The sequence below is a fragment of the Nerophis ophidion genome, linkage group LG13 (assembly GCF_033978795.1).
Source record: "Nerophis ophidion isolate RoL-2023_Sa linkage group LG13, RoL_Noph_v1.0, whole genome shotgun sequence".
Classification (NCBI taxonomy): Eukaryota; Metazoa; Chordata; class Actinopteri; order Syngnathiformes; family Syngnathidae; genus Nerophis; species Nerophis ophidion.
In genome coordinates, this window is record NC_084623.1 from 46,540,328 (window position 1) to 46,556,376 (window position 16,049).

At 38.6% G+C, this 16,049-nt stretch overlaps 1 protein-coding gene across 2 annotated transcripts in view; it reads right to left on the bottom strand.

Moving 5' to 3' along the window:
* The window catches only part of bcl7bb (BAF chromatin remodeling complex subunit BCL7B b), a 22,821-nt gene continuing 6,772 nt past the window's right edge, over positions 1 to 16,049 (bottom strand). Inside the window, exons 4-6 of one of the 2 annotated variants that reach the window (XM_061919074.1) lie at positions 14,325 to 14,486; positions 12,103 to 12,200; positions 1 to 8,434 (exon numbers count right to left, since the gene is read on the bottom strand). In XM_061919074.1, the coding sequence (XP_061775058.1) occupies positions 8,363 to 8,434; positions 12,103 to 12,200; positions 14,325 to 14,486 (332 nt within the window). In that variant the 3' untranslated portion in view covers positions 1 to 8,362. Of the gene's footprint in view, positions 8,435 to 12,102; positions 12,207 to 14,324; positions 14,487 to 16,049 lie in introns of both variants that reach the window. The other variant, XM_061919073.1, reaches the window with a different exon arrangement.

Below are 16,049 nucleotides of genomic sequence, written 5' to 3' on the forward strand. Positions count from 1 at the left end.
TTGAAATGGAAAGTAGCGTTTAATATGGCTTAGGCATCTGTTATAAACACATTTTAATACATATTCTTTTCAACAATGCATTTTTTTAACATTGTATATACTTAAGTCTTGACAGGGCATAGAAGGCTTTGCCAAAAAGCGCCAAGCTGGACTTACCAAAATCTAAAAAAAAGCGACAAAACACATGATAGGTAACTAAGCATAGGCAGCTGTACAATGGCGGTATTGAATTTATTTATTTTATTTTTTATTTTTTTAAACAATATGTTGAAACCAAATACATTCATCCATCAGTTTCACAAGAAGACAACAAAGCTAAGATTGAGCAGGGAGGAATGTCGCTTTTGTCACCTGCTGTATCGCAATGAATGACACTGCTGAATATACACTCACCAACCACAACAAGAGTTGTAATGAGGGCTGCAGATATTGATTATTTTACTAATCGAGTAAGTAGTGAGTGAAGTGAATTATATTTACATAGCGCTTTTTCTCTAGTGACTCAAAGCGCTTTACATAGTGAAACCCAATATCGAAGTTACATTTAAACCAGTGTGGGTGGCACTGGGAGCAGGTGGGTAAAGTGTCTTGCCCGAGGACACAACGGCAGTGACAAGGATGGCGGAAGCGGGAATTGAACCTGCAACCCTCAAGTTGCTGGCCCGGCCTGCTCTACCAACCGAGCTATGCCGCCCCAAGTAATTATTGTGTTCAATTAATCGAGCAACTGAATAAAACACACTTTAAAGCAGTGGGGTCAAACTCATTTTTGATCGGGGGCCACATGGAGAAAAATCTACTCCCAAGTGGGACGGACTGGTAAAATCACGGCACGATAACTTAAAAATAAAGACAATTTCAGGAAGCACATTCTGAATATGTACAAATCATAATATTGGATTAAAAAACATTTTTTTTTACAATTACCAGTTGCGTTTAATAGTATTCTGTCCTTATTTGCCGTTATTTATACTTTCTGAATAAATTATGTGATAATGTTCATCAGTCAACTTATTGGTGTTCATTTTCAATTTATCAAGATAAAAAAAAATCAATCAAATTACAGGATGTTATTTATGTAGTTTGCTCATTTTCCTCAAACATAATGTGGTTCATTTTTTTTTTCTTTCACATATGTAGCATCATCTACAAAGATACAAATTGTTATTGCGACATCTAGAGAACACATTTAGAACAGCTGCTTCTTTCATTCAAATATTTCGGGTCATTTTTATACTGAGCAAGCTCATCCAGCGGGCAGAAAAAAACCTGTTTGCGGGCCTGATCCGGCCCACGGGCCGTACGTTTGACACCCTTACTTTAAAGCTTCAATGCGTATTTTAGGGGAAATAATTGGGGGAAGAAAAGCTAAATTATGTTTCCAACCTTTTGTTCTTTTTATTTGTAATAAATCTTCAATATTGAAACTGCATTTTCAACATGCAAGGATTAAAAATAAAGGGGGTAAAAAAAAAATGTCTGCTATTCGCCGCCAATCGTTTATCGTTGCAGATCTATAGTTGTATGTAAAATATTGTCTGGTAATGAAACTTAACTTTTGTCGGGGCAAATATATTGAAGCATCATTTCAGTGGTTGCAGTTTGCTTTATTGCACATCTGCGCTGCATAAAGAGGTTTTTATATTTTTCATCCTTCATTAAGCTAGTGAAGCAACCAAAATAGTAGTGCAATGCAAATCTCACAACTCTCGATTTAATTTGATTCGATTATTATGGTGGCAAGTTGATTCAGAATCGGTTCAACACGATTCTCCTAATATATTATTTTGGATATAACAAAACGTTTTTTTTTTTGTTTTTTTTAAAAAGCTCCTTTTAGATGCTGTATGATTTTCACATGTAGCAAGTAAGCACGGAGATTGTCTATAAAAGTATTTTTAAAAATCAAATTTTGAATCGTTTTAAAACCAAAACAAAATAGTGCTAATAATTGCCTCTTTGTATGATGTACTTCAGTTCACACCGCTACAAACTACAATTACAGTAATAACACTAATGTTACACCTCCAATGGTATATGAACTCTGTTAGCCAGGTTCAGATTTGAAATTTGCATCATGCTGCATTGGTGTTAGTAAATGGACAAATGATGTTGTCCAACTGGTCCACAGAATAAAGGTTAATTCCGCCAGTGTGCACAGAAATCTGTACAACTGTATTTTGCTGTCACACATGCCAATATAAACCTCTATTCTGAAATTAACAAATAATGTTGTGTTGTTAATATATAATCATAAAAATGCAGATTTTGGTAAAGCCCTCAGTAAAAGTGGAATTGTGGGTAATTAATATTTAAGGCAGGGTTGTCTAAACTGGTTTGGGTGCAGGACCCCACTATCAACCTCTTAATGACAAACCGCGACCCAAAATTGGTCATCACCGTCAAAACGAACAAGTTAACTCACGTGATGAATCACAAAAAGTTTTTGCACTAATCATGTATACACGTAGATGAATCACAAAATGTATTTTAAGCGGTACATTCTTTTGACTTAACCAGCAAATTTCACTTCAAAATACACTCTGACTGGACTTCAGATAAAACTGTTACCAAGTTTTGAGCAAATAAATAACGTGCATTCAAGTAAAATATTTAGAAATGTTGCAGGATGACCTTTTGACAATAAAATTGCATTTGTGTTTAAGTATCGGAGTTTTTTTTAATTTAATTAATCCGATTTTTTAAAAATTGACAATACTAGCACAGAGTAAAATATGGAAATAATATATTTCTTAATTTCCTAATATTTTGATGGTTATACATTACAAATAATTAGAAATCCAGTAGGCCAACAACTTGAAAATTCTTAATTATTGGTTTAAGTTGTAATAAAAAACTTAGTGCCGTAAAAAAGTATTTGCCCCCTTCTCTATTTCTATTTTACTGTTGGAATTGATTTTACCCTTTAAAATAGTTTTTAATCGTATTTGTTCTTATGTTGGTTTTATATTTATTTATTTTTTTTTTTTATTCAGTCATTGGTGGAGCATAATATTGTTTTTTTTAATATTGTTTTTAACATGGCTGTGCAGCACTTTGGAAACGTTATTGTTGTTTAAATGTGCTATATAAATAAAGTGGATTGGATTGATTCTCAATTGTTTCTTTAAAAAAAAAAAAAATCCCTACTAAAATGTTTAAGACGAACAAACACATTTAAATGTAAGACAACGATTACCAAAGTAAACAGAAAATGTAGTTTTTAAATGATAATTTAATATTTTAAGGGGAAAAAAAGCTACCCAAACATACCTGGTCCTATGTGAAAGAGTAATTGACCCCTTTGTAAAACAATGAACTTACCATGACTAACTAAATTTTTGGGAAATCTGAGTTCAATTTCACTGACCACACCCAAACTTGAATACCTCCAGACCTGTTCAACCAAGATCTTTCTTCAATAAAACCTGTCTGACAAAATTAATTCGGTCAAAAGTTCTCAGAAAGCTGCAACAAAAAGCCACGATCCGAGATGATAGACTAAGTAATTGACATCTATCAGTCTAGAAAGGGTTACAAAGCCATTTCTAAAGCTTTAGGACTCCAGCGGACCCCGATGAGAGCCATTATCTACAAACAAAGAAAACGTGGCCTACCTACAAAAATTACCCCAAAAGCCATCATCCAGTTCACAAGGGCATCCAAAGAACTGCAGGCTTCCCCTGCCTCAGTTAAGTCAGTGATCCGTACTCAACCATAAGGAAGAAACTGGGCAAACATGGCAGAGTTCCAAGGCGAAAACCACTGCAGACCATAAAGAACATTAAGGCTTGTCTTACTTTTGCAAAAAAAAAAAAAAAAAAATCCAAAACATCTGAATGATTCCCACAACTTTTGTGAGAATATTCTATGGACTGACAAGACAAAAGTTGATCTTTTTAAAAGGTGTGTTTCTTGTTACATTTGTAACAGCATTTCAGAAAAAGAACATACCAACAGTCAAACGTGTTGCTGGTAGAATAATGGTCTGGGGCTGCTTATCATGAATTGATTAAAGGCCTACTGAAAGCCACTACTACCCACCACGCAGTCTGATAGTTTAACATTGCATTGAAATATTAACATTGCAACACATGCCAATACGGCCGGTTTAGTTTACTAAATTGCAATTTTAAATTTCCCGGGAGTTTCGTCTTCGAAACGTCGTGTAATGATGACGTGTACGCAAGACGTCACAGGTTTTTAGGAAGTATGAGCGCTGCGCACACACACAGCTAAAAGTCGTCTACTTAAACGGCATAATTATACAGTTTTTTGGACATCTGTGTTGCAGAATCTTTTGCAATTTGTTCAATTAATATTGGAGAAGTCACAGTAGAAAGATGAAGTTGGGAAGCTTTAGCCTTTAGCCACACAAACACACGGTGATTCCTTGTTTAAAATTCCTGGAGGTGAAACTTTCCTATGGATCACAGCGCGGTCAAGCGGACTTGGATCCCGACCACATGTCAACCAGCAGGTTTCGGTGAGAAAATTGTGGTTAAAAAGTCAGTTCTTACCGGAGAAAAGCTGAGCTTGTGCCGTCCATAGCTGCCGTCGACTCACCTGAGACATTGGCGTCAAGACACCCGTGGAGACACCCTTCCGACTATCAGGTACTATTTAACTCACTAAAACACTAGCAACACAATAGAAAGATAAGGGATTTCCCAGAATTAACCTGGGAAATGTGTCTAAAAACATCGGAATCCGTCCCAATGCAATCGTGTGCTGTTTTTTTTAAACTTTTTTTTTTCTAGTCCGTCGGTATCCATATCCTCAAACACAAATCTTGCATACTCGCTCAAATTAATGGGGGAATTGTCGTTTTCTCGGTCCGAATAGCACTTTTTGTTGGAGGCTCCCATTAAAAACAATGTGAATATGTGAGGAGCCATCAACATGTGACGTCATCGTTTGCGACTTCCGGTAGAAGCAAGGCTTTTCTCTTAGCACCAAAAGTTGCAAACTTTATCGTCGATGTTCTCTACTAAATCCTTTCAGCAAAAATATGTCGATATCGCCAAATGATCAAGTATGACACATAGAATGGACCTGCTATCCCCGTTTAAATAAGAAAATCTCACTTCAGTAGGCCTTTAACGTGGACCCCGACTTAAACAAGTTGATAAACCTATTCGGGTGTTACCATTTAATGGTCAATTGTATGGAATATGTACTGTACTGTGTAATCTACTAAAAAAAGTTTTAATCAGTCAATCAATCAATGCTTTACTGCTTCAGGACCTTGCCGACTTGTCGTGATCGTTGGAAACATGGACTCTGCTCTTTGCCGGATAATTCGGCAGGAAAATTAAGCGGATATGCACTTGGGTATTGCAGCAGGACAACGATCCAAAACACAGCAGCAAATCAACTTCTGAATGGCCTTAAAAACCCAAAATTAAAAAAAAAAAAAAAAAAAAGGTTGTACTTGTATAACGCTTTTCTACCTTCAAGGTACTCAAAGCGCTTTGACACTACTTCCACATTTACCCATTCACACACACATTCACACACTGATGGAGGGAGCTGCCATGCAAGGCGCCAACCAGCACCCTTCAGGAGCAAGGGTTAAGAGTCTTGCTCAGGACACAACGGACGTGACGAGGTTGGTACTAGGTGGGATTTGAACCAGAGACCCTCGGGTTGCGCACGGCCACTCTTCCACTGCGCCACGCCGTCAAAATGAAGGTTTTGGAGTGGCCTCGTCAAAATCCGGACTTGAATTCGATTAAAATTTTGTGGCATGGCAAAAACTTGTATTTTTTTAAATCTGCAAGGAAGAGTAGACCAACATAACTCCACATAGATGTGAAAGACTCATTGCAAGTAATAGAAAAACTTTCCAATTCAGTTGTTGCAGCGAAGGGTGGCCCAACCACTTTTTAGGTTTCGGGGGAATTTTAAAATTGAAGTTTAAGTACCAATGATTGTCACACACACACTAAGTGTGGTGAAATTTGTCCTCTTCATTTGTCCCTTCCCTTTTTTCACCCCCTGGTAGTTGAGGGGAGCAGTGGGCAGCAGCTGTGGCCACGCCCGGAAATCATTTTGGCGATTTAATCCCCAATTCCAACCCTTGATGCTGAGTACCAAGGGAGGTAATGGGTCCCATTTTTATAGTCTTTAGCATGACTCTGCTGGGGTTTGAACTCACAACCTACCGATCTCAGGGCGGACACTCTAACCACTAGGCCACTCAGAAGAGTGTATTGGAAAATAAGGGAAATTTTGGTAGGGGGGAAAAAAATCCGGTCTGTAAAACGATGAAAAATAAGGGAAATTCTGGTCACGAAAATAAGAAATTTCAGGTAGGAAAAAAAATAAAATTCTGGTCAAAAAATAAAAAAAATTCCGTTTGGGGCTATCTTTGAATACTTGTTTCTTAAATACATAAAATCACCATTTAAAAACTGCATTTTATGTTTACGTGGATTATCTATGTATATTTACATTTGTTTGATGATATTAAACATAAAAAAATAAGAATATGAGAAAGGGGCAAATACTTTTTCATGGCACTGTGTTGAGCCTTTGGCTGGTGTCGTTGTCTTCATTGAACCCTTGAAATCTAATCATTTTTGCAACATCCAAATAAAATGTAAGAACGGCTTGCAAACAAACTATTGTTCATTGAATAGAGCCCCTCTAAAGACGCAACTCTTCAGCAAACAGCCCATGTTACTGAACACAGGTCCGCAGACCAAAAGTTGAGTTGATCCCTGGTCTAAATTTTAAATACATGATGCATTTTGTGCATTAAAGATGCAACATAGGGAAATATATGCTAAACTATCTGAAACATGTACATTTTAGCTTTGTGATATAAGAGACAAATCATTTTGTGTAATATCTGATACATCCCAATAATAATAGTTTGTACAATACTCTATGCCCAATTAAAAACAAGCTTCACACTCTGGACTCTCCTGATTAAAGGAGAAACATTTTTAACAAATCAAATTGCTTATTTTTTTGTTTAATTTTGTATCATGTGGTAGAGCTCAATTCATCAAATACTCAATTGTGTTGTGCACCTGCTGACGTGCTCTTAAGCAAGGCAATGGACCCTCTACTAAAGATCTCAGCGGTGTGACACGGTTCCACAGTAGGGAAGGGATTCATATGGTCCCATTCTTGGGTGGATCTCGCATGAGAGGGAGGGGGTTAATCATTTTGCAATGCAGTCTGCTGAAAATGATGGAAAGCACCACTCTTTATAATATATGATTAATTATAAATTGGAGGAATTTACTTCATACTGGGAAAACTGGGTCAATGATGTCACGACCCATAAGCCTGACTTTAATTTTTCATATTAGTGATTGTACTGCTTAAAAAATAAATACAAATAAAAATAAAATATTACTCCCTATGTGTGTGTATGTATGTATGTGTATGTATATATATGTGTGTGTGTCTGTGGGAATAAGTATGTGTGTATACATACATACATACATATATATATACATATATTCATATACATATTTACATATATATATGTATGTATACATACATATATACATACATATATATATTTATTTATGTATGTATGTATGTATGTGTATATATATACATGTTTCTATATATTTTTTAATTTCTGTTTATTATTATTATTAATGTACTATTATTTATTTTTTGTTTATTTAATTGATGTACTGTATTTGTAGATGTACTGTATTTGTTTTGTTTTTTTGCTGTTTCTTTTTTTTTGGGGTTGGGGGTGGGTGGTATGGTTGCTATATAAACACAAACTATGTTGACATTTAGGGCAGACAACAGATATATGTTTGTGAATATAATGTAATGGATAGGAATGTCTGATGCTGGAGGTCAATAACAATAAAATAAAATGAAAAAAAAGGAAAAGACCACTCTCCATAGCAACTGGCGCTGTGGTCAAAGTTGAAATTGCCACAAAACACATTTTAAGATATTCCACAGTCTACTACCTTTTGGCGGCCAAAGTGGATAGTGCAACCCCTAAATGTTCACGTGTCATGTGTCAGGTAAACTGCGACAAATGGGGCCATATGAATCCCCTTCCTACTGTGTAAGTCCTTCCCTCGGACAGATCTCAATTGCCTAGTAGAAACCATTTTTGAAATGTGTAGATTTACTGTAATTCATAAAAACCAAAAAATAATAGTCTTCAAATTATTCCTCCTCTGGAGAAAGATGGTTTAACAAATGACGAGCATACTTAAAATACAAATAAAAAGATGCTTGTAGACTTGTTTGAAGCCAAAATAAGATTGTACAGAAAGTGAAATGCCAGTTGAGGGTATATAAAGAATACACCAGAGCCTTAATGTTGGCCAGTTATGGATACGTTTTGTACGCTGATGTGTAAACTCAACTATCTTAAAACGGTATTTTCTCCACTGCAAATCTTCTTCAAGGGAGGGGCTCCTGATTCGTCCGATTCTTCCTGCGGAAAGAAAATAACAAATATAAAGATTAATTTTGCCATGTTTAGACAGGGGTTCTCCCGATATCAATATTTTGGTACCGGTACCAAAACGTATTTTGGTACGTTTCAAAATAAAGGGCACAACAACAACAAAAAAATCCTTTTTGGCTTTATTTTAACAAAACATCTTCTGATAAATTCAATGTAGGTTTCTTATTGCAATCTAGGAACACTTTTGGCATTACAAAACATGGAGAACATACTAGAAAACTTCTCCTTTAGTAGTAAGTAAGCAAACAAATGCTCCTAATTTGGTTGCGGACATGTGCAGTAACATATTGTGTATTTTCCCATTCCATTATTTTGTCAAAATTTTGCGTGTCAAGCGGTAGAAAATTAATTCTTCTTCTTCTTCTTCATTTAAAGGCCTACTGAAACCCACTACTACCGACCACGCAGTCTGATAGTTTATATATCAATGATGAAATATTAACATTGCAACACATGCCAATACGGCCTTTTTAGTTTACTAAATTACAATTTTAAATTTCCCGCGGAGTTTCCTGTTGAAAACGTCATGTTTGTGACGTTATTGCTTGGAGGGGACATATTAGCCCAGAACCACTTACGGCTAAAAGTCATCTCTTTTCATCGCGCAATTACACAGTATTTTGGACATCTGTGTTTCTGAATCTTTTGCAATTTGTTCAATTAATAATGGAGATGTCAAAGTAGAAAGATGGAGGTGGGAAGCTTTTAGCCTTTAGCCAAACAAACACAAAGTGTTTCCTTGTTTAAAATTCCCAGAGGTGAAGCTTTACTATGGATCAGAGCGGTCAAGCGAACATGGATCCCGACTACATGTCAACCGGCAGTTTTCGGTGAGAAAATTGTGGTAAAAAGTCGCCTCTTACCAGAGATCAGCGGATCTTCTGTCCTACTGCAGCTTCGGGACTTCTCTCAGAGACTGGCGTCAACACACCCGTGGCCACACCCCTCCGACTATCAGGTACTACTTAACTCACTAAAACACTAGCAACACAAGAGAAAGATAAGAGATTTCCCAGAATTATCCTAGTAAATGTGTCTAAAAACATCTGAATCGCTCCCAATGCAATCGCCTTTTTTTTCCTTTCTGGTCCTTCTCTCTAAATTTCCTCATCCACAAATCTTTCATCCTCGCTCAAATTAATGGGGAAATCGTCGTTTTCTCTATCCGAATCGCTGGTGGCCATGATTGTGAACAATGTTCAGATGTGAGGAGCTCCACAACCCGTGACGTCACGCGCACATAGTCTGCTACTTCCGGTAAAGGCAAGGCTTTTTTATTAGCGACTAAAAGTTGCGAACTTTATCGTCGATGTTCTCTACTAAATCCTTTCAGCAAAAATATGGCAATATCACAAAATGATCAAGTATGACACATAGAATGGACCTGCTATCCCCGTTTAAATAAGAAAATCTCATTTCAGTAGGCCTTTAATATCTGATTACCTTCTGTTTTAACATATTCCATCTACATTTCTGTTGAAATGTAATAATCACTTATTGCTCTGTTTTTCGAATACTCTACATTAGTTTTGGATGATACTACAAAATCTGGTGTCAATCCAATACCAAGTAAATACAGGGTCATGTATCAGTCATAGTTAAAGTTTTCTTGTGTCTACTGACATATTTTTTTTTATAAAAAATGACAAAAACATTTTTGATAGTAAAAAACATCAATGTAAGCATTGTAGTATCGACAAAATACAACTTTTGTACTTGGTATCGTTAAAGTCAATTGTCTGTGTGGAACCACCCATGGCATTAGTTTATATTCACAAAGCTACCAAGAGTCAGAAAATGACAAGAGTGAGACTTTAGTAGCATGATGCATTCGGAAAAAAAAATTCTTTTTTTTTAACACCGATTTATACCTTAAGACTGATGTCCTCACCACCAGCAGCTCTCCCTGCACTGTGGCCACCCAACTTAAGTCTTAATTAATCAGAAATCAGAAATGAAAATCATTTCCAACGTTTTCTCTGCTGGCTCTTCGGTCTCATTATGTGCATCAGTGTTCAGCCAGTCGCGAGGAAAAAAATCCATATAGGGCAGTGAAAGGGGAAAGTAAGAAATGTCAAGTGTGGCACGAGAATGGGTTACATTACACGACTTTAACGTTCAAAGCGTGAGGATCGGCAGCTTTGAATTCAGGACCGCTAGCTCGCTGTTAGCGGTTAACTACTGTATCCTCCTATGGTGTGAAATAAAGAATGTTTCACTTAGGGCTGGGCGATAGATCAACATTAGGGGTGTGGGGAAAAATCGATTCGAATACGAGTCGAATCGTTTATGTTGTGCGATTCAGAATCGATTCCCATTTTTAAAAAATCAAATTTTATTTTTATTGTTTTCATTCCAACAAACCACTACACAGCAATACCATAACAATGCAATCCAATTCCAAAACCAAACCGGACCCAGCAACACTCAGAACTGCAATAAACAGAGCAATTGAGAGGAGACACAAACACGACACAGAACAAACCAAAAGTAGTGAAACAAAAATGAATATTATCAACAACAGTAACAATATTAGTTATCATTTTAGCATAGCAGTGATTAAAAATCCCTCATTGACATTATCATTAGACATTTATAAAAATAATAAAAAAGAACAATAGTGTCACAGTGGCTTACACTTGCATCGCATCTCATAAGCTTGACAACACACTGTGTCCAATGTTTTCACAAAGATAAAATAAGTCATATTTTGGGTTTGTTTAATAGTTAAAACAAATTTACATTATTGCAATCAGTTGATAAAACATTGTCCTTTACAATTATAAAAGCTTTTTTTTTTTTTTTTAAATCTTCTACTCTGCAAGCATGTCACTGACACTGGGGTAGATCCTGCTGAAATCCTATGTATTGAATGAATACAGAATCGTTTTGAAACAGAAAAATGTCATTTTTGAATCGAGAATCGAATCGAATCGAAAAAAATCGATATATTATCGAATCGTGACCCCAAGAATCGATATTGAATCGAATCGTGGGACACCCAAAGATTCACAGCCCTAATCAATATACTCGATATATCACGGGTTTGTCTCTGTGCGATATAAAAAATTACTATATCGTGATATTCGAGTATACGTTCCCACACAGTTGCTTTTAGCTGCTGGTATTACACTACAGGCTCTTCCCACTCTTTCTTGTCTCTAGTTCTCCTTCAGACAGCAAGCGCACCTTTTTACATACGTCACATACGTATACACCCTCGCAGAGCAGAGAGGTAGCAGCATGGGTAACATTAGCTGTAATGCTAGCGGAGCCGTGCGAGTGGTAATACGAGAGAAAGAAGGTGTAACAAATTTAGGAAAAATTAATTCCCGAGAAAAACAGCAGGGGATCCATCGTCTGGCGGTGGTTTGGCTTCAAGTGGGAATATGTCGAACAGACAACCGTAATTTGTCAGAGTGGGGCAAAAGCGTTGCTACAAAAAGTAATATTACTGCTAATATGTAGCATTATTTGAAAAGTCACCTGATAGAGAATGAAGAGTGTTTACACCGCATTTCAACATCTCCATTCGGTGCCACACCAACCGCCATACTTTATTAGTACTGGTATACCGTACAACCCTAGTTCTGACATAATGTAAAAAAAAAAAAGAATGCTGATTGACTTTTAACCTGCGTGTCTGGGGCGCTCCGTCTGCCAGTGCCTGATGATAGAAGATCTTCCTTAATCAGAGTTGGAGGCTCATCTGCTCCGTCCTGTCCAGAGTGAACTGGTTCTGGATTTGTTAGGTGTCAACATTTTTTTTTTTAAATGAAGGATTAGCATTGAAGAAATTTGAAAATAAATACAGTAGAACCTTGATTTACGAACCCCTCATTGTAAATAAATGGGTTGTACTTGTATAGCGCTTTTCTACCTTCAAGGTACTCAAAGCCCTTTGACACTACTTCCACATTTTACCCATTCACACACACATTCACACACTGATGGAGGGAGCTGCCATGCAAGGCGCCAACCAGCACCCATCAGGAGCAAGGGTGAAGTGTCTTGCTCAGGACACAACGGACGTGACGAGGTTGGTTCTAGGTGGGATTTGAACCAGTGACCCTCGGTTTGCGCACGGCCACTCTCCCACTGCGCCACGCCGTACCGGTGGTTCAATTTACGAACCACCGGCTTTTATGTCAGCGTACGCACGTTTACTCCACCCATTGTGTGCCTCGCAGCGCCACCATTTTGTGCCCGGCAGCACAGTCATTGTGGGCGGGCTAGTCATTTTCTGTTGGATTTGTATTGTAGCTTATGTAGCTGAGGATCAGACCGCCAAGTGCCCTGCCTATGGCTGCCGCCCAGCTCACAACGCACCCGACCTCTATGACCCCTCCCATGAGTGGTGAGCCCATTGGATGGAGGACTCACGTTGCCTCTTCGGGCTGTGCCCGGCCGGGCCCCATAGGGACAATCGTGCCCCAACTCCGGGCCTGGCTCCAGAGGGGGACCCGGTGACCCGCGTCCGGGCGAGAGAAATTGGAGTCTCGGGAGGAGCTCAAAGTAAAGCAGCTGCTCCTCCACATCGAGAGGAGCCAGATTAGGTGGTTCAGGCATCTGGTCAGGATGCCCTGAACGCCTCCCTAGGGAGGTGTTTAGGGAATGTCCGATCGGTAGGAGGCCACGGGGGAAACCCAGGACACGTTGGGAACACTATGTCTCCCGGCTGGCCTGGGAATACCTCTGGATTCTCCGGGAAGAGCTGGACGAAGTGGCTGGGGAGAGGAAAGTCTGGGCTTCACTGCTTAGGCTGCTGCCCCCGCGACCCGACCTCGGATAAGCGAAAGAAGACGGATGGATGGATTTGTATTTGTTTTGTATTCCCAATAACTGTAGCAACCTGCCTGTTAAATTGATTGGAACTTTTATTAGTAGATTCCACAGTTCAGTACATATTCCGTACAATTGACCACTAAATGGTAAGTTTTTCAACTTGTTTAAGTCGGGGTCCACGTAAATCCATTCATGGTAAAGTTGAGGAGCTTTGTGATTTCAAACTGTGGGGGCACCACAGGGCTAGTGACAGTGTGTGCATGTAAGCAGGTCAGCTCACCATGAATTGATTAACGTGGACCCCGACTTAAACAAGTTGAAAAACTTATTCGGGTGTTACCATTTAGTGGTCAATTGTACGGAATATGTACTGTACTGTGCAATCTACTAATAAAAGTATCAATCAATCAAAAGCTAGTTGTTGTTTTGGCATTGTTATGAAATAGATAGTTGATCCATCACCTCCTTGTTATCAATCAATCAATCAATGTTTATTTATATAGCCCTAAATCACAAGTGTCTTAAAGGGCTGCACAAGCCACAACGACATCCGCGGATCAGCGGCCACATAAGGGCAAGGAAAAACTCGCAACCCAGTGGGACGTCGATGAGAATGACTATAAGAAACCTTGGAGAGGACCGCAAATGTGGGTAACCCCCCCTCCTGTAGGGGAGACTGGTGCAATGGACGTCGAGTGGTTCCGACATAATATTGTGAAGGTCCAGTCCATAGTGGCTCTAACATAATAGTGAGAGTCCAGTCCATAGTAGGGCCAGCAGGAATCCATCCCGAGCGGAGACAGGACGTTGTTATGTTTGTTTAAAACACAGTGCTGTATAGTGCTTTATATTGTGTTCAAAGTATACCAACTTTTACAAAAATATGGAGTTTTGTCAAGGTTCGAACCCATTGTCCATGTTTGCATTGTTTCTTATGGAGACATTTGTTTCACTATGCAGGCTTTTCTGTTTACAAACCCTGTTCAAGAAGCAATGAAGTTTGTACATCAAGGTTCCACTGTAATAATTTGGAGTAAACACCAATGCATGAAAAAGCAGGTCAATGACTTACCATCCACGATCTCCTGGCCGAGCATTGGCGGTTGAGAGTCTTCAGTTCGGAGGTTCGAGGTATGAGGAGGGCTGACCTGCTGCGAGCTGGAGGTGCTGCTGCTGTTGTTGTCCATCTTGGCATGATAGACGTCAGACAGGAAGCTCTGGTTGCTATTTTCATCTGATGCAAACAATGCGGGAAGGTAAGTTTAAGCATTAAAATCTGTTTGGTTTTATATTTTTTTCATCATATAAAGCAGGGGGGGCTTCAGCGGTTTCCAGGCCAAAGCCCCTAAACTGATGGAGAAATGGAGCTGGGAGCCCTATGTATTACATTTTCTTTGGAATTAAAAGGTGCGCTGTTAAATTGCGGTGTCTGAGGTGCAGGGTAGGCTTATCTCGCTTCTCTTGCATTACAAAACCATACATATTCGCTTCTTGCCGATTCAAACACCTAAACATGGGCATACATTTCACAATTGAATTGATACGGTACCAGTTCCCAGTACCAGAGAATTGATACCGGTACCAATTTTCTGTACTTCTGTGTGTGGTCATGTGTTCATAAATGTTAAATGTTTATTAATCCAACCTTGTTTTTTTCCTAAGTAACATGTAGTAACAATAATTGTGCTGACCAGGTTTTATATCATGTTTTGTTGAGTCTCATTTGCAGGTGTCATATAGTACACCTTTCATGAATGCTTTTTTTTAATTAATACTTTTGTGACACGAACAAAACACAAGTAATGTAAAAAAACATGGCGTTTACTTTTTGATATCAAAATAAAACACAAAGCAGTTTGGCTAATGAAGCTGAAGTCCAATAAACAAGCCACCCCCAACCCCTGAAGCTCCTGGTTTTCAGCAATTGAACATGCAAATTTTAGCAAAAAAAGCAACATTATCAATCAATCAATGTTTATTTCTATAGCCCCAAATCACAAATGTCTCAAAGGACTGTACAAACCATTAAGACTACAACATCCTCGGAAGAACCCACAAAAGGGCAAGGAAAACTCACACCCAGTGGGCAGGGAGAATTCACATCCAGTGGGACGCCAGTGACAATGCTGACTATGAGAAACCTTGGAGAGGACCTCAGATGTGGGCAACCCCCCCTCTAGGGGACCGAAAGCAATGGATGTCGAGCGGGTCTAACGTGATACTGTGAAAGTTCAATCCATAGTGGCTCCAACACAGCCGCGAGAGTTCAGTTCAAAGAGGATCCAAGACAGCAGCAAGAGTCCTGTCCACAGGAAACCATCCCAAGCGGGGGGGGATCAGCAGCGTAGAGATGTCCCCAACCGATACACAGGCGAGCGGTCACATTAAAATACGCTTTAATGTGTTAAAGAAATAAAAAATTATCAACAGAGTTTACATAAATACATAATACATCATGCATCCAAATGAATCACTATGTCGGTTTCTGTCACTAAGCTATTTAGTGACTACAGTAATTACAACTTGTGTTCAGATCCACAGGAACCACATGGGTTAGCCTACTCTATACAGTATTCACTTCACAGCCACAGATGGTTCATCTAGTTCAGGGGTGCCCACACTTTTTCTGCAGGCGAGCTACTTTTCAATTGACCAACTCGAGGGGATCTACCTCATTTATATATATCATTTATATTTATTTATTTATGAAAGAGACATTTTTGTAAACAAGTTAAATGTGTTTAATGATAATACAAGCATGTGTAACACATATAGATGTCTTTCTTTCACAAAGACA